Source organism: Trachypithecus francoisi, unplaced genomic scaffold, assembly GCF_009764315.1.
Source record: "Trachypithecus francoisi isolate TF-2019V2 unplaced genomic scaffold, Tfra_2.0 Lachesis_group9, whole genome shotgun sequence".
NCBI classification, from domain to species: Eukaryota; Metazoa; Chordata; class Mammalia; order Primates; family Cercopithecidae; genus Trachypithecus; species Trachypithecus francoisi.
The window spans coordinates 21,377,729-21,403,560 of NW_022681474.1; the positions used below are offsets into that span (position 1 = coordinate 21,377,729).

Consider the following 25,832-nt stretch of genomic DNA (forward strand, 5'->3'; position numbering starts at 1 on the left):
GCTTTTGGTGTTTTAGACATGAAGTCCTTGCCCATGCCTATGTCCTGAATGGTATTCCCTAGGTTTTCTTCTAGGGTTTTTATGGTATTAGGTCTAACATTTAAGTCTCTGATCCATCTTGAATTAATTTTCGTATAAGGGGTAAGGAAAGGATCCAGTTTCAGCTTTCTACTTATGGCTAGCCAATTTTCCCAGCACCATTTATTAAATAGGGAATCCTTTCCCCATTTCTTGTTTTTGTCAGGTTTGTCAAAGATCAGATGGCTGTAGATGTGTGGTATTATTTCTGAGGACTCTGTTCTGTTCCATGGTCTATATCTCTGTTGTGGTACCAGTACCATGCTGTTTTGGTTACTGTAGCCTTGTAGTATAGTTTGAAGTCAGGTAGCGTGACGCCTCCAGCTTTGTCCTTTTGACTTAGGATTGTCTTGGCAATGCGGGCTCTTTTTTGGTTCCATATGAACTTTAAAGCAGTTTTTTCCAATTCTGTGAAGAAAGTCATGGTAGCTTGATGGGGATGGCATTGAATCTATAAATCACCTTGGGCAGTATGGCCATTTTCACGATATTGATTCTTCCTATCCATGAGCATGGTATGTTCTTCCATTTGTTTGTGTCCTCTTTGATTGACAGGTGAATTCTTATGCTATAGAAGAAGGAACACTGTTTTTAGCAGCAGAACATTTGAGCTCTCGTTTCTTACACCAACTTATTGTATTTTCTCACATATATCTTATAACTTTCTTGGGTTGAAGTTATATGATTTATAAAATAATAACATCCAATGTCCCCTCAACTTTTAAAAATCTATGGTTCTTAATTTATCTCAAGAAGCACTTACTAGCACCCGTGGGCTATAGACAAACAAACAAAACAAAACAAAAACAAGCAAGGTGAGTTTTCTATTTGATAATAATGGATAAGCATTTTATTTTCATAGAGCAATTCTAATAATTGGGCCTGAAATTTTGAATATGTCTTAGTGTCCACAATAATGTTCTAAATTACATGAATGTGATTAAGTGAGTATAGGAATTGAGACAGACCATTTTTATGTAATTTATAGCTTTATTGTGGTTCCCTCTCCCCTACTATTTATTTGCCTGGCCTTTATTTTTTACAAATGTCTTTCAGGAGATAGCATGACCATAAAGGCTTAAATTGTGTAAATATGGCATACAGGGGGCAATAATAATCTATGGTTAGCTAGATACAGAACCGGTGCAATTACTCAAGTTAAATATTTTCTAAAGTCACTCCTCTGAAAGAGTAAATTAACTGCCTGGGGAGTAATTTGTTAGAGTTGCAGATAGTTACCAATAGTACCCAGTTATAAGAAGCAAACCTAGGAAAGGAAGAATAGAGAAAAAAAAAGAATATTTCCAATGATGGGCTTGCTTATTACAACTGCCTGATCTCTAATAGACAATATCAAGTAATGCTGTTCTTCCTGGACAGAAGGGTGGCATTCCCAACGAGTGAAGCTTTTTGTTTCCTATGGATTGCCTGTGTTTTCAATTCTACACTGGGTCAGCAAGGAACAGAAAGCTTTCAGTGTGACAATGGAGTCTCCTTGCCTCCTGACAGCGTTTGTGACTTCACAGATCAGTGTGGGGACAACAGTGATGAACGGCACTGTAAGTGACATTCTCCTTTCTCCAATTTCAATTCCCTGTCCATCCTGAAACCAGGGCCTCTGAACAGTCTGGGAGATTTGACTAGATACCTGGCTCTGTATGGATTTTATTTTATATACCTTTAGTGTAGATCAAGAAACTAAGATGTATTGTTTACTAAAGAGATAAATCCGTATATAAAAACTATCAAATCATGAAGATTTTCATCTGATTAAATATATTTTTCAGTCAGTTTTTACTGATTATGAAGAAGGAATGCAAAACAAAAATGTAGCTTTTGATGTTATGTGAGTGAAACAAAATTTAAAAGAACTCATTAATGCAGCTGTAAAATGCTATGATGGAAATCAACAGCTTAAGTGTGAATTTAATGTGGAAATATTTGAAATGGATTTTAGATTGGATGGGTAGATTTTATTTTCATTTACAGAACACTGCTACCAAGTGAGTTTGTACCAATTGCATGTGGGGTACAACTCTGGCTTTTGTCCTTTGATTTCAGAGTAGTAGAAGGGCACAACCTTTGGAGAATACAAGACCTAGATTTATGTCCTGGACAAGTCATCCAGGACCCAAATCTCGTGTGATTTTGAACCTTTATTTTATTATAAGAGGTCATGAGATGAGATAAAGCAACTCTCACAGGTGGCAAAATGCCCCATGACATACTGGGAGAACGCTAATAAACAGGAAGAAGCTTACCAAGGGAAGACATGGATAATGACACATACGTTCCTGTCATTTCTATTGCAGTATACAATCTTGAGGGTACACCATCTTTCAGTAATGGAGACTAGTGTCATTCTTACACACATTCACCCTTCATAAACCACATTTTCATAAAATTACCAGGGGCTCATTGCTGGTTCATAGTAGCTGTTGGTGCAATTAATTATCCAGAGGCACGAATTCCATTATTATAGGTCACTTAATGCAAACATATATCTTCTTTTTTTAGTCAGATAAAATATCAATTTGTGTTTACAGAATTCATTCTCTTCTGCTAAAATAAAGTTCTACATATTTGATTTTGCCATTGTTTGCCTTCCATTTATATATTCAGTTGCTATTACGTTAAAACCAGAAGAGTGATTACTGAAAAACTTTTTTCTCTGTAGAATGAAACAGGCTGATAATATTTTTCTCTTAGTTTGGGGTAGCTGTCATACTGTTACTACTCAGTAACCATTCAATACCAAGTGCAGCCAAGGGCAAAGATTCATTTGTATTTGTCCAATTTCCCTAGAGACGCTAACTGTGGGCTTGTTGCCCCTTGCTCTGGACTGTCTGGAAGAACCCTTACTGTTCCTTGATGAGCAAGCAGCAAAGAGGAACAGCTTGGCTGGTTTGACAAGCAGTGCCAAGTCCCTTCCATTATTAATCTCTATGAAGCTTCCTTTAGTATCCTGGCTGTGATAACATGCATGGTCCTGCTTCAGAGAAAAGGTTAACAGGAAGAAATGGAAAGCCACTGAGTAGGAAAGGTCTTGGCTGCATGAAAGATTCTAAAATTCTAATAACTTTCAGCCTTGGAAGGAACTGAAGGCATGGATCTGTCAAATAAACAGATTTCATATTAAATGTTACATGGAGAGGTCACCTTTTGGCATTCTTGCTTTTCATTTTCATTTCTGGGAAGTTTTCTCTTTGGCATTTTATTTAAAATGTGAGTATCTGCAGATAAAAATTGAGAATTACTTTAAAGCATGAATTTCTTTTGTATATCGCACTAGACGAAAACTACTGTGAAGAAATAACAATGGCCAAGCAGTTTCACTCAAGGAAACTTGTGATGCTAAACTTATAGATCAGATTTTTTTTAAAACTAGCTTTATAAGGATTTGCAGTAGCCACATTTAAGAAAAAAACAATATCCCCTTTAACATCCAACTTGTGTGACCTTTAAAGAAATAGATTAATATGTCAGCGTTTCTGAATAAAATTGGCATAGCTGAAGTTAAATTTCTGTTGCCTCTGGTGCTATTAATACATTTTTGAAAATAAGTTCTTGGACAGCGACGCAAGATGGCAGTCACTACAGGATTAGGAGTAAAAGTCCCTCTCAATTTCCGACTGTTGGAAGAACTCGAAGGCCAGAAAGGAGTAGGAGATGGCACGGTTAGCTAGGGTCTAGAAGATGATGAAGAGATGACATTTACAAGATGGACAGGGATGATAATTGGGCCTCCAACAACAATTTATGAAAACCGAATATACAGCCTTAAAATAGAATGTGGACCTAAATACCCAGAAGCACCCCCCCTCCTTTGTAAGAGTTGTAACAAAAATTAATATGAATGGAGTTAATAGCTCTGATGGTATGGTGGATCCAAAAGCCATGTCAGTGCTAGCAAAATGGCAGAATTCATATAGCATCAAAGTTGTCCTGCAAGAGCTTCAGAGCCTAATGATGTCTAAAGAAAATATGAAACTCCCCGAGCCAGCTGAAGGACAGTGTTATAGCAATTAATCAAAAAGAAAAACCACAGGCTCTTCCCATTTCCCCCCCATTAGATTTAAATAGTCTTCATTTTCCACTCCTACCCTCCCTGCAACAATAGCCCTCTAGCCTGGAGGGCTTGTTAGAGTCTATGTGAAGGTTTCAGGTTACAGCCTGTGGGACTGAAGCTGGGTGTGTGGGGTGCTTCACCTGCACCCCTGGTTTCTTTAAGTCTTAAATGATGACATTCCAAGCCATCATCCTGTTCCCATGCTCCTCTACTCCTGCCCTTGGCCAAAGTGTAGGTTGTAACCCCTCCAGTCCCCTCTGAGATTGGCCTTCGGTAAGGAATTCAGGGCTTTCCCCCATATCTTCTTTCCCTCACCCTTATTGAGGGGTGATACTTTTTCTTCCCTCCTCCTCAAGTTCCTTTTTGCACTATCACCACCCAACACCTTCCATGACACTTCCTTGCTTTGGCCAGAAGCCATCAGGTAAGGCTGGAAAGAATCTCTGACCTCCCTTGATTAGTTTTGGAACCATACTTATTCACTGTCCACCAGCCTGGGAAATGAGTATTGGGTCCTCAGCCGTGCACCCGCTGCTGTCGTCGGCTGGTGCATTGCTTTTAGCTCCGGTGTTGATAAGGTGAGAAGAGTAGTCACCAGGGTGACTCAGACCTGCCAGCTCTCGGGGTCCTCGGTGGTTGGACTTGGAGAAAGGCCACACGAAGACACTTGGAAGCGCACATGATCCCTCTGAATTGCTTTACTTTCCTGTCATTGCTTTTGTTTTTAAAAATTGAAGAAGTTTTAAACAGGGCTTTTATTTGGTCATTCTTGCCATCCATTGGGGTCTAGTTTGGAATCTGACAACTGGAACAAAAAGAACCTTGAATCTGGTGCATGCCTTGGTTTTGGTGCTGCTGCTGCTTCTCCAGATCCTCAGCAGGGATTAAGAAAGAAGCCGGTGTGCACAGCAGATGCCTGAAATTGGCGGACTTGACCTCCTGACAAATTGCTTTGTCTTTCCACTTTCTGTTCAGGATCACTAAATGATGAAATGTGGATGTGTACAGAATTACAAGCAATTCATTGTGTACTAAAGTTTTTTTTGTTTGTTTGTTTTGAAGCAGCAGCTATCAAGTCTGAAAAGCAATTGATGTTTCCATTAATCTTCTTCTGGGGGAAAACCTTAGTTCTAAGGATTTAACATATTGTAAGTGAAGTTTAACATAACAGTATTCCACAGGTAGTCTTTCTATTGTCAGACCATTGCCTGACTTTAATATAATAATTAAAAAAAAAACTGTGTGTTAAAAAAGAAAATAAGTTCTTATTTTACATGAACTTCTTTTTTAGAATATGTAAACCTTTTATTTTTACTCAGTATTGTTTTAAGAAATTAGAAAAAAATCTGAGTCCTCTAGATTAAATAAATTCCATTTTCAGATGATATTAAGCACTTAATCTATAGTGAACTAAAAAAGTAATTTGTAGGTCTAATAACTGTTTGGGTCTAGTGTTGATGAGAATCCCTCTTTTAGGATCCATTAACATGCTTAGCAAGGGAAATATATGTTGTCGTACTGGTCTGTGTAATTTTAAAAAAATTTTTTAAATGATTTAAAAATAGCTTTTGAGTCATATTTAAAAAAATTATTAAGTGTTACATTCTCTGCTTCTGTGCTGATTCACATTGGCTAGTCTTCGTTCTCTTTTGGTATTTTTATTTTTACTTTTTATCAATATTACTTTTAATTGACAAGTTATAATTGTATGCAATTATGGGGTACACAGTGATGATGTAAGTGTATAATGTGAATGATTAAATCAAGCAAAGTAATCCATTGCTTGCAAAGCATTGCAAATCCATTGCCTCACTTATCATTTGTTTTTGTGATGAGACATTGAAATTTACTCTTAGTTATTTTGAAATATACAATACATTAATATTGACCGTAGTCACCCTGTTGTGCAATGGACCTCAAAACTTACTCTGTTTATCTATCCGAAACTTCGTGGCTTTTATTAACTTCCCATTATTGCCCCTATACCTCAGTGTCTGGTAATCATCATTGAATTTACTGCTTCTCTAAGTTCAGTGATTTTAGTTTCCACATGTAGTGAGATTGTGTGGTATTTGTCTTTTGGTGCCTGGCTTGTTTCGCTTAGCATAATGTCCTCCAGGTTCATTCATGTTGTCATGAATGACAGGATTTCCTTCTTTTTATGACTGATAGTGTTTCATTGTGTGTACATACCACATTTTCTTTATGCATCCATTGATGTACACTTAAATTGATTCTACATCCTGGCTATTGTCAATAGTACTGCAATAAGCATAGGAGGGCAGATATCCCGTCAATAAACTGATTTTCTCTCCTTCAGAAATATACCTAGAATTGGGATTGATGGATCATATGGTAGCTTAATTTTTAATATTTGAGAAAGCTCTGTATAGTTTTCCATAATGGCCATACTACATGACATTCCCACCAACAATGTACAGGAGCTCCCTTATTTCTGCATTCTGCCAGCATTTGTTGTCTTTCATCTATTTTTGATAAAAGCCATTCTAACAGTTATGAGATTATATCTCATTGTAGTTGTAATTTGCATTTTCCTAATGATTAGTAATACTGAACTTTTTTTAATGTACCTGTTGAATGTTTGTATGTCTTCTTTTGAGTAATATCTTCTCAGGTCCTTTGCCCACTTTTAAAATATGAAGTTGCTTGAGCTCCTTATATAGTCTGAATATCAACCATTATCAGATGTGTGGTTTACAAGTATTTTCTACCATTCTGTGGATTTTGTCTTTACTTTGTTAATTGTCATCTTTGCTGTGCAGAAATTATTTAGTTTGATGCAGTCCTATTTGTCTATTTTTGTTTTTGTTGCCTGGGCTTTTGGGGACGTAGCCAAAAAACTATTGCCCATACCAGTGTCATGGAGCTTTCCTCCATATTTACTTTTACAGGTAGAAGTTTTATAGTTTAAGGTCTTCTATTTAAGTCTTTAATCCATTTCAAATTGATTGTTTTACGTGGTGTGATTTAAGGGTCTGATTTCCTTCATCTGCATATGGATGTCCGATGTCCAGTTTTTCTAACACCGTTTACTGAGGAGACTGTCCTTTCTCCATTGTGTGTTACTGTCACTTTTGCCAAAGTCAATTGACCATGAATGTGTGGGTTGATAGACACTTAATACAGAAATAGAAAACCAAATGCTGCATGTTCTCACTTATAAGCAGGAGCTAAACATGGAGGACGTATGGACACAAATAGGGGAACAGCACACACTGGGGACTACTTGAGGAGGGGGAAAGGAGGGTGAGGACCGAAAACCACCTATTGAGTACTATTCTTATTGCATGGGCAGCAAAATAATCTATGCAAACCCTCATGACACACGATTTACTTATGTAAGAAACTTGCACATGTACCCTTGAACCTAAAATTAGAGTTAAAAAAAAAGTGTTGCTTCATTTCTGGGCTTTCTAGCTTGTTCTGTTGGTCTCTGTGTCTGTTTTTCTTGGTCTATTTTTATGTTTTGATTACAGTTGCTTTATAGTATATTTTGAAACTAGATAGTGTAATGCCTCCAGCTTTGTTCTTTTTGCTCAAGATTGTTTTGGCTACTTGGAATCTTTTGTGATTTCATATGAATTTAAGTTTTTTTTCCTATTTCTATTTCTGTGAAAATTACATTGGAATTTTGATAGGGATTGCATTAAATCTGTAGACTGCTTCATGTGCTTTGGGGATTTTGACAATATTAATTTTTTAAATCCGTGAATATGGAATACCTTTTCATGTACTTGTGTTTCCTTCACTTTAATTGTCGGTGTTTTACAGTTTTCAGTATGCAGATCCTTCACTTTGTTAATTAAATTTTTACCTAAGTATTATACTTGATATGCTGCTATTGTAAATGGGATTGTTTTCTCAATATTTTTTGGATAGTTTCTTATTAGTATATAGAAAACCGATTGAGTTTTTTATGTTGCTTTTGTATCCTTCAATGTTACTGAATTTTTTATTAGTTTCAACAGTTTTTTGTTAAGTCTTTTGGGTTTCTACGTGTAAGATTATGTCATCGGCAAACAGGTACACTTTTACTTCTTTCTTTCTGATCTGAATGTCTTTTATTTCTTTCTCTTGCCTAAATGTTCTGGCTAGGACTTCCAGGACTATGCTGAAAATTGGTGGTGAGAATAGGTATTTTTGTTTTGGCCCTGATCTTAGAAAGAAAAGTTTTCAACATTTCACTGTTAAGTATGATGTTTGCTACCTGTTGGTCATATGGCTTTTATTATATTCTCTCTATAAGTAATCTGTTGAAAGATTTTATTATAAAAGGATTTTGAATGTTTCAAATGCTTTCTTTGAATCTATTGAGATGGTTCTATGGTTTTTATCCTTCATTCTGTTAATGTGGTGTATCACATTAATTAATTTGCATATGTTGAACCATACTTACAGTCCTCAGCTAAATCCCACTTGATCATGCCGAGTGATTCTTTCAATGTGTTGTTGAACTCAGTTTGCAAATATTTTGTTGAAAACGTTTGCATCTGTGTTCATCAGGAATATTGGCTTGCAACTTTTATCCTTTAAGTGTCCCCATCTGGCTTTATTATCAAGGTAATGCTGGTCTCATAAAATGACTTTTTATCTATTCAGCCACTCTGTGTCTTGATGAATTCAGTACATTTACATTCAAGGAAATTATTGATAGGTAATTAAGTATATTTATTAGTTGCTGGCACCATCAAGGTGCCAGCAGACTCAGTGTCTGGTGCCCTCTTCTTGGTCTGCAGATGGCTGCCTTCTTATTGAGACCTCACATGGCATAGAGACAGATCACCTCTCCCATGGCTGTTCTTGAGAGGGCAGTCATCCAGTCATGAAGGCACCATCCTCATGATCTCATAACTTCCCAAAGGCCCACCTTCCAATACTATTACATTGGGAATTAGGGTTTTAAATATGAATTTGAGGGGACACACACATTCAGCTCATAGTACCACAGAATTAGGTATGCAAAAAATCTAAAAAGAAATATGTAGAGCCTATCTGAAGAAAATCAGAAAAAAACACAGATGTGCAGAAAAAAGACTCATGACAAGACTATGCTTCTTAATGGGATGTTGCAATGGTGTGAATCGGTCCATTTTCATGGAATCTATTTAATTACATTCTAGTACACAATCTAACAAGGATACACTTTGGCACCTGATAAAGTGTCTTCCAAGTTTATCTAGAAAAATAAGGGATAAATAGCTAGTAAGAGGGAGAAGAAAAAGAGAAATAATTTTCATTAATAGGTATGATAGTGTATCATGTAAACTACACTAATGTTATGAAAGTTTATAATTAGAAAAGAATGTGATTGTTAAAAGTATTAAGCATACATGTAATATATTTGACAAATAAACTTGGCCTTCCAAATTAGTTGGGAAAACAAAATAGCTAATAATAATTTCAGCAGATTTGTGTACAGTACTTACTGTATACCAAGCACTGTTAAATAATCTCCATCCAGTGTCTCATTTAATTTTTACCAAACACAAACATAGTAGGAATAGTAGTTTTATTATCGTTCCTATTTTACAGCTTGAGGAAATGAGGCTTAGACTAGGTAAAATAAAATGCCAGAGGACACAGAGCTGTTCCGTGGATCTGCTGGAATTCACAAACAATTCTATCGGATCCTGAAACTGTCAATACTAACCACCATACTATGCTGTCTTTATTACATAAAACAAATGAATATGAGGCAATTTCATGAAATACATTTCTTATCTGCTCCAGACAACAAAAATTTCTAACAATAAAATGTTAAATATTAACAATGAAGCCATAGTCTTTACTGCCCCTAATAATCAGAAAAGTCAAGGAAAGTTTCTCTTTTTCTTCGATGTGTAATAGATTTTCAAAATATGTTTGTTGAATATTGATGTTGAATAAGTATTGGGATGGGAAAGACATAAGTGTTACATGAAAGAAAAAACTTTAGAAGTCAGTAAATTAGAATATATAAATTAAAAGTTTCAGTATATCAAAACATTGCAAGTAAAATGAAAGAGGAAAAATGTCTGCAATATAGCACACCAGTAATTCTTTCCCAGGTCTATAAATCAAAGATGCATTTTTCTTTTGTGAAAATGTAGGTAAAATTCTTGAAAACAACTCACACACACACAAAGAGAAATGACCACGTATGATGAAGTTATCAACTTCACTATTAATTGTGAATCACAATTGAAAACAAAAAGCTGCCAATATTTTCAAAATAAAATAAACATGAAAAATAAAAAATTATGTTCATTGTTGGGAAGGGCATAAGAAGATGGATACTACTGCAGGCAAGAGAATTATAAACCCTACCTTTCTTTGTTTAGTATTTTCATAATATGAAAGAGGATTTTTAAAGTGTTCATGCCCTCTAACTGGTAATTTTGCTTTAGAATTTATTCTAAGAAGCAACATGAGTTCATGCAAAAAGTCTCCTCACAATACCATTTAACATGGTAGAAATGGGAAGTCATTTAATTTTATGATATTAAGTTAATGTTTAAATAAATTATGATGCATCGATAATATGGACATCTGTGCAGCCATCTGTCATAATTTTTGATGCTATTTAAAAATGAGAAAATGCTCATGATATATTATGAGAAAAACCATGATTACCCATCAATATATGTATTGTACTTAAAAAGATAGTATGGCACTGCACATAAAATATGAGATGGAATTATCTCTGTGTATTGGGCTTATACATCACTTTTCCTTTTTGTATATCTTTATGGTTTCAACTTTTCTAAAATTGCATCTATTATTTTTGGGATTTTGTTTTGTTTTTTTGAGACGGATTCTTGCTCTGTTGCCCAGGCAGGCTGGAGTGCCGTGACACGATCTTGGCTCACTGCAACCTCTGCCTCCCAGTTCAAGCGATTCTCCTGCCTCCTGAGTAGCTGGGACTACAGGTGCATGCCACTACACCCAGCTTTTTTTTTTTTTTTTTGTATTTTTCTTAGTAGAGACGGGGTTTCATTGTGTTGGCCAGGCTGATCTTGAACTCCTGCTGAAGTGATTCGCCCACTGTGGCCTCCCAAAGTACTGGGATTACAGGTGTGAGCCACCGTGCTGGCCTCTGCATCTACTGTTTTTTATAATGAAGATAAAATTATATTTTAAAACGATCTAATAAACAGCCTTCTCATTAGCAATTGTGCTTATTCTAGTAATGAGAACAAGCTAATATTAGGCACATATACCATGTAACAGGATTCCTTTTTTTTCTTTCTCATTTCTATGTTTTTTCTCAAACTAATGAAAAAGGTTTTATGTTTTGTTATTGTTGTTGCAGATGTTATTTTTTAATCAGAGTAAGGAAATTGAGAATTTGCTAGTAAAATAATATGTCAAAGTTATATTAGCAAAGACAGTCAATATCAGCAAGAAAAGTGTTTATGTAGCAGAGTTAAATCCGTGCATTGTCCAGTCCTATTCATGTTCAGAGCCTGGGACTTTTCCTTCCCCATCACAACTGCCCACTGCCCATCTGGATATCAATCTTTTTCTTTTGTTTTGGAACACAGTGTCTGGGCTCTCTTTTATGTGTTTGTGTGTGTGTGTGCATGTGTGTATCTACCAGTATCTACCGATGTTTCTCGTTTTGAGCCTTCTGCCCCATGCAGTTGTTTTATGTACATCACCTTACAGCAGTAAGAGGAGCTCATTGTGGTTCCTCTGTGCTGGTGTTTCTTTGAGGGCAATAACTTGTCTGCAGGTTTGAGCTCAGCTTCCCTGCTGCTCCCTGATGCCAGCCTAGAAGTTGCTTAACCATCACACAAGGTGAACACAGTTCCTTTTTGATGTAGTTTCTGGAAATCAGGTCCTTTTTTCTCTCCCTTGTCCCTTCCCCCAGTCTACCCCCTGCAAAGTCATGCCCATCTTTCCTGCCCTCGAACCCCTTACCCTTGCCTGGCCTGCCCAGGATGGGATCTTCTCACTCTTCTATTATGGTTTTCCAATTCTAATTCTATGGAGTTAAGCCTATGTCCTCTGTCATTCAGACATTTTAGCTATTCAAGGACCAGTTATTAGTCAAAATTGGACAGTCTCTTTTTCCTTGTATTTCATTTACAATGGTTCTAACTTTTCTAGAGGCAATGACGAGAGAGGTCACAGAGTAGAAGGTGAAGAAAAAAGAAAAACACCATTTTTAAGATTTCAAGGTTTGTCAGCAAAGTTATCTACCTTGAAGGTTCTAGAGTGTCATAGCAGCCTTGTGTCATGTGCAACAGCACTATTCGCAACAACGAAGACATGGAATCAGCCTAAATGCCCATCAATGATAGATTGGATAAGAAAATGTGGTGTATATATACACCATGGAATACTATGCAGCCATAAAAAGGAATGTGATCATGTCCTTTGCAGGGACATGGATGGAGCTGGAGCTGCCCTCAGCAAACTAACACAGTAACAGAAAACCAAATACCGCATGTTCTCACTTATAGGTGGGACCTGAACAATGAGATCACATGGACACAGGGAGGGGAACAACACACACTGGGGCCTGTCAGAGGTTGGGGGGGTCATCAGGAGGGAGAGCATCAGGAAGAATAGCTAATGGATGCTGGGCTTAATACCTAGGTGATAGGATGATCTGTGCAGCAAACCACCACGGAACACATTTACCTGTGTAACAAACTCACACATCCTGCACATGTAACCCTGAACTTAAAATAAAAGTTGAAAATAAAAAAAAAAGGAAAAGAAATATTGCATTATAGTACAATTGGATATGTAAACAATAGAATTAAGAAAACAGAAATAAATCCTTACATTTATGGTGAAACAGCACCACCACCACCACCACCACACTGAACTCTTTATTGAAACTTTTACTGATGTAGATTCTGAAAATTTTCCAGTGAACAAGGTAGAGCAAATGAAATTTACAAGTACTTACTTGTAACTAATATGTCAATGGTATGAATATTGGGAATTTTATCATTTGTTTTAGTTAAAATAAATATACCTACTAAAGCTTTTTATTTTTTCTATGCTATCTTTTCTCCTTCCTTCAATGCTATTTTATTATTATTTATTCAATGCTTTTTATTTCTATGCTATCTTTTCTCCTTCCTTCAATGCTGTTTTTCTTCCAAGAGAGTTGATTTTAATCTTGCTCCCATGGATGGACTTCAGAGAGACCTTGAACTGGGTATGTCTTTTTTTTTTTTCTTTTGGGATGTATGTCTATTAGATTCCTTCTGTTATTTTGAAAACAGTATTCATGAAACACTTTTTATGTCAAATAACACCATTAGGAACTTTTCACTCTTGTCAATTGTTTTATGACTTAGATGCTGGTGTATACAGTGGTGTAACATAAATCATTTTCTTTAATATATTTTGGTGTCTATAATTGCTTCCTAGTTGTAGACTGTTTTGTGTCATAACGGGCAATGGAAATATAAAAGAAAAGATGAACCATAAGTAATGTGGATTGTTCTTTCATCTCTGGGTATGACGTACAAAACTGGCAGTGCTTCCCAAAGCCTGTGAACACATGAAAGCATTGAACTGAGAAAGTGTTCTCAGCATATTCTGAAAATTGGCTCCACAGTGACTCTTTCTTCTAGGGAGAAAGTAAAACTTCACTGGAATTTTATTTTGACCCATCTTATAGAGTTTCTTATCACAATTCCAATAAAAGATGCCTTATAACAATTAGGGAAAATTTGGTGGGGTCATGTACCTTAGTGAGATTTTAATAAAAAAAAAAAAAAGTATTTCTGTATGAAATGATACCATTCTTCCAGAGCTGCAAACAGGTTTTCTGGTATTTTAAGGAGCTCATGAAAATGCAAAATAGTAACCCCATTCTATCAGGAAATTTACCTAATTCTCCCACTTCTAGAAGACTGATTGGCACTTACAGTCAATAAATATTTAATAGACTGGCTGATAGTACTGGTTTACTGACTGAGTGAATGGAGGAATATTCAGTTGCACTATTTTCTTTCACCATGGAATTGGATAAAACTACTCAGTCTTGCAATGTAGTCTGCTCATATTTTGTGGCTCAAGTGTGTAAACTGATGTCACACAAGAAGAATATTCAGTTTGTGAGCTCCCTTTGAAGATTTCAGACACCTGGCAACATCAAATGGTGAATCGTTTCTTCCAAGGCAATTGTCCTCTGAGCCCATATCTGTGCATAGACAGAACTCCTGCCATGCTTGTCATCCCATGTACATTTTTCTGCTTGTAAGCAAAAATGTTTGTAAATAAATATCATTTCTACATGTACATATTGACACTTTAAGCTTGGCTAGGAGTTCTGAGAGAAGCCTGACATTCTGTTGTGAAAGCTATCAAATTTATGATGGCAAAGACCTTGAATCACAGTTTTTAAATAAGTTTCCATCAGAGAAATATGAATAGAATATAATATTCTCTACTACCCAGAAATAATTGTGACTTTCCACTGGGTAAGTCTTGAAATGCTTGATTGAATTTGGAAAAGAAATTTTACTTATTTTGAGAGAAATTGAAAACCTATTTGGGGAAAAAATGACAGGAGTTCATTTGTTCATGAATTAGCTTAATGAAAAATTTGTCCATGCAAAAGATTAAACTTTCTGTTTAGGGCCCTATATTTATCCTTGCAGAAACTACTGAAAAGCCATAACATCTTCTGGCCAAATAGCTACTCTGGAATAGAGAATTATTTGTAAACAGCTATATGACACTTCTAATACTTTAGTGAATACTGCTGTAAGCTGGAGTGAATGCTATACCTTGTTAATATTTCTGCAAATATCATCAGACACCTGCAAACACTGAAGACCTCCTTTGAAGGTTATGAATCATCAGGCAATAATAAAGTTGAAACATGGTCTGGTAATCCTTTTTTCACTGATACAGATACCATTGACGACACAATCCTTGCCAAAGATGGTCTCAAGACTTAAGGATAAAGGCAACTATATATGACAAGAATCCTGCTGAAGGAATATTGGATAATTCTGGTGTGAACTTTAACAGTACTCACTTAATTCACTATAGTATACGTTTGTGACTTAGGGTTTTTCTTGTTTATGTGTCAATGAAAATATTAAAATTAATTCAATGTAAAAGATAACAAATATATCCTTGATAAATCTAATTAATACTTTTAAATCACCAAGCCAAATAGTAGGTCTTTCACTGACATTTGCTCTTGAGAATTATGACATTTTACTTTCACTTAATTGGAATATTTTGGATTCATTTCATTCTTTTCAGGAACTGGCCGCTAATTTTTACATTAATTGAGAGTAAGGGAAATTATTCTTTATGAAAATATTTTTGTATGTTATTTAAATGAAGGAAATGGTTTTCCAGAACAATACAATGAATTGTATGTACAATTTTGTGACAATGTAATACATAGTGTGTTAGTCCATTTTGTATTGCTATCCTAGAATCTTTCAGACTAGGTAATTTATTAAAAAACAAAAAGGTTGATCTGGCACATGACTCTGCAGGCTGTAGAAGCATGGCACCAGCACCTGCTTGACTTCTGGTAAGGAAGCTTCTATTCATGGCAGAAGGCAATGGGGGAGCACATGTGTCACATTGTGAGACAGGCAGCAAGGGAGAGGAGGAGGTGCAAAGCTCCTTTAAACAACCAGCTCGCTTGTGAACTAACAGTGAGAACTCACTCATTACCGTGGGGAGGGCACCAAGCCATTCATAGGGGATCCACCTCCATGACCCAAACACCTCCTGCCAGGCTCCACCTTTAAAACTGGGGATCACATTTCAACGTGAGATTTGGAGGGGTCACACATCCAAACTATATCACATAGCTTTCCTCAAAAAGGGATAAAACACACTCATAAACTTGGAAAAGAAGGAGACCACCTCAACATAATAAAAGTCATATATGAGAAACCCACAGCTAACATCACACTTGATGGTGAAAGACTGAAAGCTTTTCCTTTAAGATCAGGAACAAGACAGGAATGCCCATTTTTATCACTTCTATTCAGCACAGTTTTGAAAGTTTTAGACAGTGTAATCAGGCAAGAAAAATTTAAAGGCATTCAAATTGGAAAGGAAGAAGTAAAAGTATCTCTGTTCATAGACAACATGATCTTAAATGTAGATTCTATTAAAAAAAAGAGCTAGTTAAAAATCTCAGCAAAGCTGCAGGATACAAAACAAACACACAAAACTTAGTTGCATTTTAGTACACTAATGATGAACAGTCTGAAATGAATAAACCAATTTCATTTACAATAGCATCAAGAAGAATAAAATAGGAATAAACTAGACTAAAGAGACAAAAATTTTTTATATTGAAAACTATGTAATTGTTGAAAGACATTTACAAAGATATAAATGGAAAAGATGTTCTGTGTCCATAGATTGGAAGATTTAATATTATTAAGATTTCAGTATTACCCAAAGCAGTCTATAGATTCAGTGCAATCTCAGTCAAAATTTCAATAATTTTTCTTTTGTAAAAAGTAGTAATTTTTTTTTTTTTTAATTTGAGACAGAGTCTCGCTCTGTTGCCCAGGCTGGAGTGCAGTAGCTGGGACTACAGGCGCCCGCCACCTCACCTGCCTAGTTTTTTGTATTTTTTAGTAGAGACGGGGGTTTCACCGTGTTAGGCAGGATGGTCTCGATCTCCTGACCTCGTGATCCGCCTGTCTTGGCCTCCCAAAGTGCTGGGATTACAGGCTTGAGCCACCGCGCCTGGCCAAAAGTAGTAAAATTTATCCTAAAATTCATGTGGAATCTCAAGGGACCTCAAAAACAAAAACAAAAACAAAAAACCTGGGAAAAGAAGAAAGAGATCTAACACTTCCTGATTTCAAACCTTACTAAAAAGCTACAGTACCTGAGTGTGGTATTGACATAAAGACAGACATCTAGACCATGGAATAGAATAGAGAGCCCAGAAATAAACCTTCAAATATATGGTCAAGTGAGTTTTGAGAAGGGACCCAAGACCAATGGGGAAAGGACGGTCTTTTCAACAAAGGTGGTGGGAAAATTGGGTAGCCACAAGCAAAATAATTGGAGTTGGACCCTTACCTTATACCGTGTACAACAAAGTATCTCAAAATGGATTGAAGACCTAAATATAAGAGCTAAAACTGTAAAACTTAGTAACATAGGAGACAAGCTTCATAATATTAGGTGTGATAAAGATTTATTCAATATGACACCAACAGCACAGGCAACAAAAGAAAACAGATACACTGACTTCATCAAAATTAAAAGCTTGTATTCATCAAAGGACAGTATCAACAGAGTGAAAAGGCAATCCACGGAGTAGTAGAAAATATTTGCAAATCATACATCTGATAACAGATTAGTATCAGAATGTAAGAAGAACTACAACTCAACAACGACAAAAAACAAATAATTAAAAAATGAATAAAGACCTTGAATAGACATCCAAAAAGATATATAAATATCCAATAAGCACATGAAAAGATACTCAACATTGTTGATCATTAGGGAAATACAAATAAAAACCACAATGAGATACCACTTCACACCCATTGTGATGGCTATTATAACCATCCAAAAAATCTCCTAGAAAATAATGTATATATGAAGATTTCCAGAAATTGGAACACTTGTGCTTTTCTGGTGGGAATGTAAAATGTTTTAGCCACTTTGGAAAACAGATGACAATTCCTCAAAACATTAGAAATAGAATTTCCATATGATATAGCAATTTCAATTCTTGATATATACTCCAAAGAAACCAAAGCAGGGAATTGAATAGGTATTTGTACACCCATGTTCACAGTAGCGTTATTTACAATAGCCCAAAGCTGAAAACCACACGTGTCCATTGATAGATGAATGGATAAACAACATTTTATGTTCTACAACATAGATTAACCTTGAAGACATTATGCTAAGTGAAATAAGCAACACACACACACAAAAACATACACTGTATGATTCCTCTCATACGAGTTACCTACAATACTCTAATTCATAGAGACAGAAGGTAGAATTGTGGTTGCCAGGGGTTGAGTAGGGAGAAATGGAAAGGTGGTGTTTAATGGGTACGAAGTTTCAGTTTTGCAAGATGGAATGACTTCTGGGGATAGATGATGGTGATGGTTGCTTAACAATGTGAATATACTGAATACCACAGAACTCTACACTTAAAAATTGTTAAAATGGGCCAGGCATCGTGGCTCATGCCTGTAATTCCAACACTTTGGGAGGCCAGGACTGGTGGATTGCTTGAACCCAGGAGTTTGAGATCAGCCTGAGCAACATGGCAAAACTCCATCTCTACAAAATGCAAAAAATTAGCCAGGTGTGGTGGTGTGCACCTGTAGTCCCAGCTACTTGGGAGGCTGAGATGGGAGGATCATTTGAGCCTGGGGAGATCAAGGCTGCAATGAGCCACGATCGCACCATCACACTCCAGCCTAGGTGACAGAGCAGGACCCTGTCTAAAAAAGAAAAACAAAAAGGTTAAAATGGTAAATTTTATGTAATGTATATTTTACCATAATAATTAAAAAAAGAGGACTCTGATGGGAAGACTGCAACTGTGCCTCATAGAACCTGTAGGAGGAAGAGAAATGTAATTATTAATATTGACCCAGGGAAGATTTTGAAATAAGTGTGGTTTCTATCTCATCTCTTCCCTTGTTAGATTTTTCATAATTTTGCTAGATTTTTCATAATTCTTACATTGTGTTCTGTGTTCTAAGAACATTATGTTGTGATGCTTTACCCAGACCATACTTTCCAGAGTTAATCCTGAGTTCTGGATTATCTGAGTTTCTTCACCATTACTACAATGGAAACTTGATCCTATTCATTCCCATTTTTTCAAAAGCATGCCCCAAGCTGACTGTCGCTTTGGCATATTATTTAATATTTTTCTTTCCATTATCGTGTTAAAGATCAAAACTAGGAGGAATTCTTTAGTGGTTCTTTAATGAGAGAATCTGACAGCGTGGAACCCAACTCATGAGATAATTGTGGCTTCCAAGCAACCTTCCAGTCCTCCCTGTTTGACTGCAGTACATCTGACCTTTGGGATTATAAAATTGAAAAAAAAGTGATACATTGCACAAGTTCAAAAAGTCCAGGAACTTGGATTCTACTGATAAGTTCCTGTATAGCACTCCTAATTGTTCATTATATGGTCCGACTGTGGTGTTATTACTTCACACTATTTAGTGATGGTTGTCATCTACATGGTGACAGATTTTATTACAGCAGATAGTTTCAGACTTGAATGCGATTGTGTGGCATATGAAGTTAAAAGGTAAACCAACTACAAGGAAAATTATTCAAATTGTTTAAAATGTGCAGTTCTCTACTGGGGAAAATGAATATTTAGAAAATTTTCCTGATGTATTTTTGAGTCATCTGGCAGTTATTAGATGTTCAGGATTACATTTTTGGTAAAAATTAATTGAAAACCTGTGCCCATTGGATTCATTTTATAGCAAAAAGAACCCCTGTTGAGACTATTTCGATGAACAAATGTTTTATTTAGCTATTTTTTTTCTGGTTCTTACACTCAAAAATTATCATTATCTTGTGTGTTAAAAAAACAAAGAACATTGCAAACAGACATCAACTAAGTAATTGTGTTGCAGGAAAATTTCTTGGTATTTAAAAAATGTTTGACCACCTGTGTGAGTATGTGTGTACCTTTCATACACATAATTGTTGAAATATGGTGATAAAATAATTTAGAATATTTTATAATCAGATCATTGTAAAAATTGTTGAGAACTAAAAGAAACTTGAAAATAGATACATACTTATTTCCATACATGCATAGCTAATTGAATCTCACATACACACAAACACATACACAAGTGACTGTATAATTTAGTTCCTTTTTTTGTTAATTCAGATTCCCTGGATAATTAGGAGTCTATAAGGTAATAATCTGGATATTCCAGCTATCCTAAGTATGTCCAAGGCCTTATAGAAATTGTGTATTTAATCATAGTATGATTCATAGACTAATAGAATTTCTTTGCTTTTGAAGAGAATGACATCAACTCTATCTGGAAATACTGGTTTCCTTAGGCTGACTAGGAGCTCTGATAGAGCTTTAATTCTAGTTCAGTCATAAAAATGGGACAGTGGATTAATAATTATGCCTCAGAGGAGAGCTTTAAGAGCTATGGTTCTGGAGTACAAAAACTTGTGTTCCATTCTCGACATTAGCACCCACTAGCTGGTCTATCTTGAGCAAGTTACTTAATGTCTGTAAAACATCATCTGAGTTTTCTCATCTTTAAAATGGAAGAACAGGCTTGCTTCATGAGGCTTTCTTCTTCATAAGAAATAAGTTACTTCAAGTGGAATCCCAGCACAGAATAATTACCTCAATAAATTGTAGCAATGAGGATTCTTATTATTATTTTACAATATAGCTGGTGGCAGATTTTTTTAAAATAAGGGATCTAGGAGTAAAATTAATGAAATAGGCCACGGTGATGAAGCAGGCTTCATGGCATGTGATTGGCTGAATCCACAGATGCTGAACCCACAGACATACAAGCCTCATTACCAATGGCCTGTTTTGTTGATTTTACTCCTAGGTCCCTTATTTTGAAATATTTTGCCAACCAGTGGTATTCCGTAATAATAAGATTCCTCATTGTTGCACTTTATTGAAGTAATTGTTTTGTGATAGGATGAAATGAAAATTATGTTCTTTTGACTGGGTTGCCAAGCAGTGTTTAACTATTAACCAGCATGTTTGCTCCAGCTGCAGCTAGTGCAACTAGTCAGGAAGTGAAGGAACTTGTCAGAGTGATGCAGATATGCAGGTGAGCGCTGAAATTAGGGCTTAGCCTGGGAGGGTTCTTGGATTCACTCAGGAAAGAATTCACTTAAAGAAGTTTCAGAGTCATAGGGCAACGCTTTGGATATATAGTTAATTGTTCAACAATTATTAAAATCATGCTCAAGGCCTGCTTCTGTGCAGATGCAGAGTTCAAGTTCAAAGCAATTCAAAGCCATGTTCTGCAAGTTTTGTTCAAGTAATTAAAAAAAAAAAGACTGTTGAAATCTCAAAAGCCAAGTGGCTCTGGTGATGGAACAGGAAGTATAAAATCTCCACTGTTTTTTAAAGTTTGTTCTTTCTACTTTCTCTAAACTCACTGTAGTAATCTTATAACTTTACACAGCTGTTTTGTTAGGCAACTCTGAATCAAGCTGAAAAGAGGATTAAAGAAATTAGGAGAATATCCTTTGCTCCTTTTTACTACTGTGGAATATGTTATTCTACACTAAAGGTTAAAAGAAGGGGAAAGGAAAACAAATCATTATATAACATATTGACCACAACAAGAGTATTAAACATGAATTGTGGAAATTAAAAAAAAAATTTGGGCTGGGCATGGTGACTCATGCCTGTAATCCCAGCACTTTAGGAGGCCAAGATGGGTGGAACACTTGAAGTCAGGAGTTGGAGACCAGGTTGGCCAACATGGTGAAACCTCATCTCTACTAAAAATACAAAAACAAAAGAAAATTAGCTGGGCATTGCAGCACATACCTGTAATCCCAGCTACTCTAGAGGCTAAGGTAGGAGAATCACTTGAACCCAGGAGGTGGAGGTTACAGTGAGCTGAGATTGCACCACTGCACTCTAGCCTGGGTGACAGAATGAGACTTCATCTCAAAAAAGAAAAAAAAAATCACTGATGAGCTGATGGTGTTAAAACATAAGTCTTTTATTGAATTGTAGTTGCTTCATGTGGAGTAGGGCTAACTCATAGGTAGTGCACCTGGAGCCATGCTTGTGGGGTGTTGGCCACTGTAGTTATACCCATTGATACTTACATGCAAATCAAGGAGCAGGTTAATGCAAATTGAGGGACAGGCTACTTAGAAATCTCTAGAGGCTGGGCGCGGTGGCTCAAGACTGTAATCCCAGCACTTTGGGAGGCCGAGGCGGACGAATCACAAGTTCAGGAGATCGAGACCATCCTGGCTAACTCGGTGAAACCCCGTCTCTACTAAAAATACAAAAAATTAGCCGGGCGTGGTGGCAGGTGCCTGTAGTCCCAGCTACTCGGGAGGCTGAGGCAGGAGAATGGCGTGAACCCGGGAGGCGGAGCTTGCAGTGAGCCAAGATCGCACCACTGCACTGCAGCCTGGGTGACAGAGCGAGACTCTGCCTCAGAAAAATTAAATAAATAAATAAATAAATAAATAAATCTCTAGAAAGGGAGTGGTAACTTTTGGGTCATTGCCATGGCATTTGCAAACTGTCATGGCACTGGTCGGAGTGTCTTATGCTAGTGAGCAATGAGAGCAGCTAGGGATTGTTTCTGTAGCTATCTGCTGGTTTCTGCCAGCTTCTTCACTTTATCCTGACTGGACCAGATCCTGTTTTGGTCATCAGACCAAATTATTTTGGTTGAGACCATAAAACAAGTCCTGCTGTTCTCCTACCTCAAAAGGACTATCTTTACAGTTGCTGAGGACCACAACCTGGGGAGGGGCCATTTGTGGTTGAGATCATCTATTTTTAGAATGTGACATTCATAGATATTGGATAATAGAATAAAGCCCTACATGGGTGGGTATTGGGAATAACCACATGCTTGAATTCTTCTGTTTCTCCCTAGCCTCTTAAATCACCGAGAAAGAGTCAGAAATGTCTTTGTTATGATTTAAAACACTAAACTTTCCTCAAACACTGAGGTTGGATGATGAGGTCCTGTACTTAATTTAAGGAGTATGTCTCGGCCACTGATGGTTGAGTTTTCATCAGTGGGGTCTCTGTGATTTGATCTGCCAAAACCTGAAATTCTGATATGCCTGCATGGCATGAAGACGGAAGTTGAGTTTTAAGATGTAACCTTAATAATAATTCCTTATATGTTATGGTACCTAAGAGTTATAAAGTACAGTGGTCTCTTGCTATCCATGGATAGCAAGTCTGTGATATAAAATGATGTAGTATTTACATATACCCTATGCATATCTTCCTGTGTACTTTAAATCATCTCTAGACAATTTATAATACCTCAGACAATGTAAATATTAACACTATGTAAATAGTTGGTATACTGTATTCTTTAGGAAATAACAAGAAAAAATCTGTATGTGTTCAGTATAGATGCACTTTTTTCCTGAATATTTTTGGTCTGCCATTGATTGAATCCACAGATGAGGAATTCATAGACACGGAAGGCCAACTGTATTTTTGTATGTATTGTATTATAGATCTTCATAGCAATTGCTTGAGAGACACAGGACAGGATGTTATTGTTCTGATTTTGCAAGTAAAGGAACGGCTTGCTATGTTTGAATAGTTAAGCTAAGACACTCAGTTAATAAGAATCAAAATCAGGATTAGGTCCTCGGTCTTCCGACCCTGTGTTGTGTGGCATTCTTTCTATTTGAACACATTTTTTTTTGTTGTGGTAACTTACTAGAATATTGGATGCATGAAAAACTTTGCATGAATAAAGTAGACTTAGATTTGTAAGGAATAATCCTTATGTTAACTTACATTTGTCATTTGTTGCTAAACTTTATTTTTCTGCTATTGTCTTATTTTTTAAAAAGCCAAACACAGTTGTGAAAACCAATTTCTCTTCTCTCTCATTAGGCTCGAATTACGAAAGATGTGATTTTGAGGATGGTCTCTGTAACATGACTGAAGATCATAGTCTGCAACCTAGTTGGACAAAGAGAAATGGGATGACCAGTCTATCACCTCCATTTTATGATCACAATGGTGATGTGTCTGGTAAATGCTTTAAATTTATTTTCTCACCTCTCTCCCTTCCTCCTTTCCTTCCTTCCCTCCTTTCCTTCTTCATTCTTTTCCACCTCTGTTTCTTCCTTCCCCTCCCCAAATATTTAATTAGAGAAGTAGACTCTAACTACATATTAGTAGTTAAAATGCCTAATTTTATACATTCTTTAACCAGTTTCAAAATATTTATGATTTTAAAATATCACATCGGATTCTCATAATCAGGTTCCTGGGATTCCAATGGGCCTATTTAGATAACTGGAATTTTCCAGTTTTTCTTACTCTTTATGGAAATTGTAAAATGTAAATGGGAAAATATACCTAGATTAATTAGACAGTCAAATGTCTTTTATTTTCGGCTGTACTGGTTTTAGCTTTGGGACAATATACACAGCATAATTTGACAAATTTCTTTTATTTTGGCTGGACTGGTTTCAGCTCTGTCTAGTACCACTTGTTAAATCAAGTTGACTGGAAAGCTCTGCTGAACTGCTCTGTAGACTTTGAGGTAGCTCTGGAGTGAGCCAGAAATTTCTTCATTTATTAACTAATGAACTCCATTAATTCAACATCAGGTACTGCGTGTTTAAGATGTACTAGAGAGCAAAAATGGACTCCATGCCTGCCCTCATCTGATGGGTTTACACATGCTAGGAAAAGAAGTAACACATTTCCTGGCATAACTAAAAGCTAGTTATTTTTATAAGTGATACTTCCCTCAAATAAATTCAATTAATGTTAAAATATGGTTATTACCCTAGAGGTAATTTGAAACAAGCAAATATTCAGGCATTGAATGTGAGTTTGGCAAAGTTTTCATAAATATTACACATGCGGATTAGACTCCCTGGTCTGTCCCTCCCTAGCTGTAAAATCTTAAATTAATTTTTGAACCTTATTTTTCACAACTTTAAGAGAGGAAATAATGATGCTAAATTTTTAGGATGGTTAAGAACTACATGAGAAATTGTTGATAGAGCTTATTATAGAAAACTCAGCACTCAAAAAAGTAGATATTTAGTCCATTTCTGAATAATTTTGGTGTTGCTAATTTTACCTCTACATTGATAAGATGGAGTTTCTTAATTTATTTGGCTCTAATGTCAAAAATTATTTTTGTTTAGAATTCCTAACAATTTTTAGGAATCAACCAGTTTTATTACCGAAAAGGGACCAGCCTCACAAATAGTAACAAGCACTAACTGCAATATAGGAAACTTTTTTCTATTTCTTTCTTTTACTCAGAAGGTTTTTCACAGCACATATTTATTTACTCTAGGCTTTTGTTTGTTGATGGCTCTTACTGAATGCCTCTTGCTTGCCTCCTTACTGCAGAGTTAAATAACTTCAGAAGACACTGTGCTTCCCAATTTTCTTCTCTCTCTCTTTCCTATCTGCCATTTTCCCTCATTTTTTTCATGCATATTTTTGATTGCCTAGTCAAGAGATAAAATGGGGGCAATCCACATCAAAACTGAGATGTTGTATAGGCAGATACCATAGAACTATATTATCTGAGTTGACTTAAAATCTCTGGAATCATACTAGATGGGTTTGAATTCCAGCCTTGCCAATCCGCTAGTTTTGTAGCCTTAGTTTCCTCATCTGTAAAACAAAGAAAATAATAATGCAAGCTGCATAGGAAAAAGAGACAAAATATTGCCTGCATAACTAATTGAAGGCTGATAACTTTGGTAATAGTCATGCATCTCTTACAAATACAATTAAATGTTAACATGTAAGTATTCTCTAGCAATAATTTTAAGTAAGCAAGTGTTCTGGCTGTAGATATTAGCTGTTGGAAAATATTTATAGAAAAATGGTCTGAATCCTGTCTTTACTCAAAAATTCTTATTTCATAAGTATTAACCAAATTTTGATTAACTTACTCTTGAAATGATTTGCCAGTGCTCCAAAATTATATTTTTCATTATGTAATCA

At 36.1% G+C, this 25,832-nt stretch overlaps 1 protein-coding gene and 1 pseudogene across 1 annotated transcript in view; both read left to right on the forward strand.

The window, feature by feature from the left end:
* Positions 1–1,386: 1,386 nt before the first annotated feature.
* The window catches only part of MALRD1 (MAM and LDL receptor class A domain containing 1), a 702,910-nt gene continuing 678,464 nt past the window's right edge, over positions 1,387–25,832 (forward strand). Inside the window, 2 exon segments of the mRNA XM_033209380.1 lie at positions 1,387–1,637; positions 23,742–23,882. Coding sequence (XP_033065271.1) covers positions 1,439–1,637; positions 23,742–23,882 — 340 coding nt within the window. The 5' untranslated portion in view covers positions 1,387–1,438.
* LOC117082587 lies at positions 3,663–4,107 on the forward strand (annotated as a pseudogene).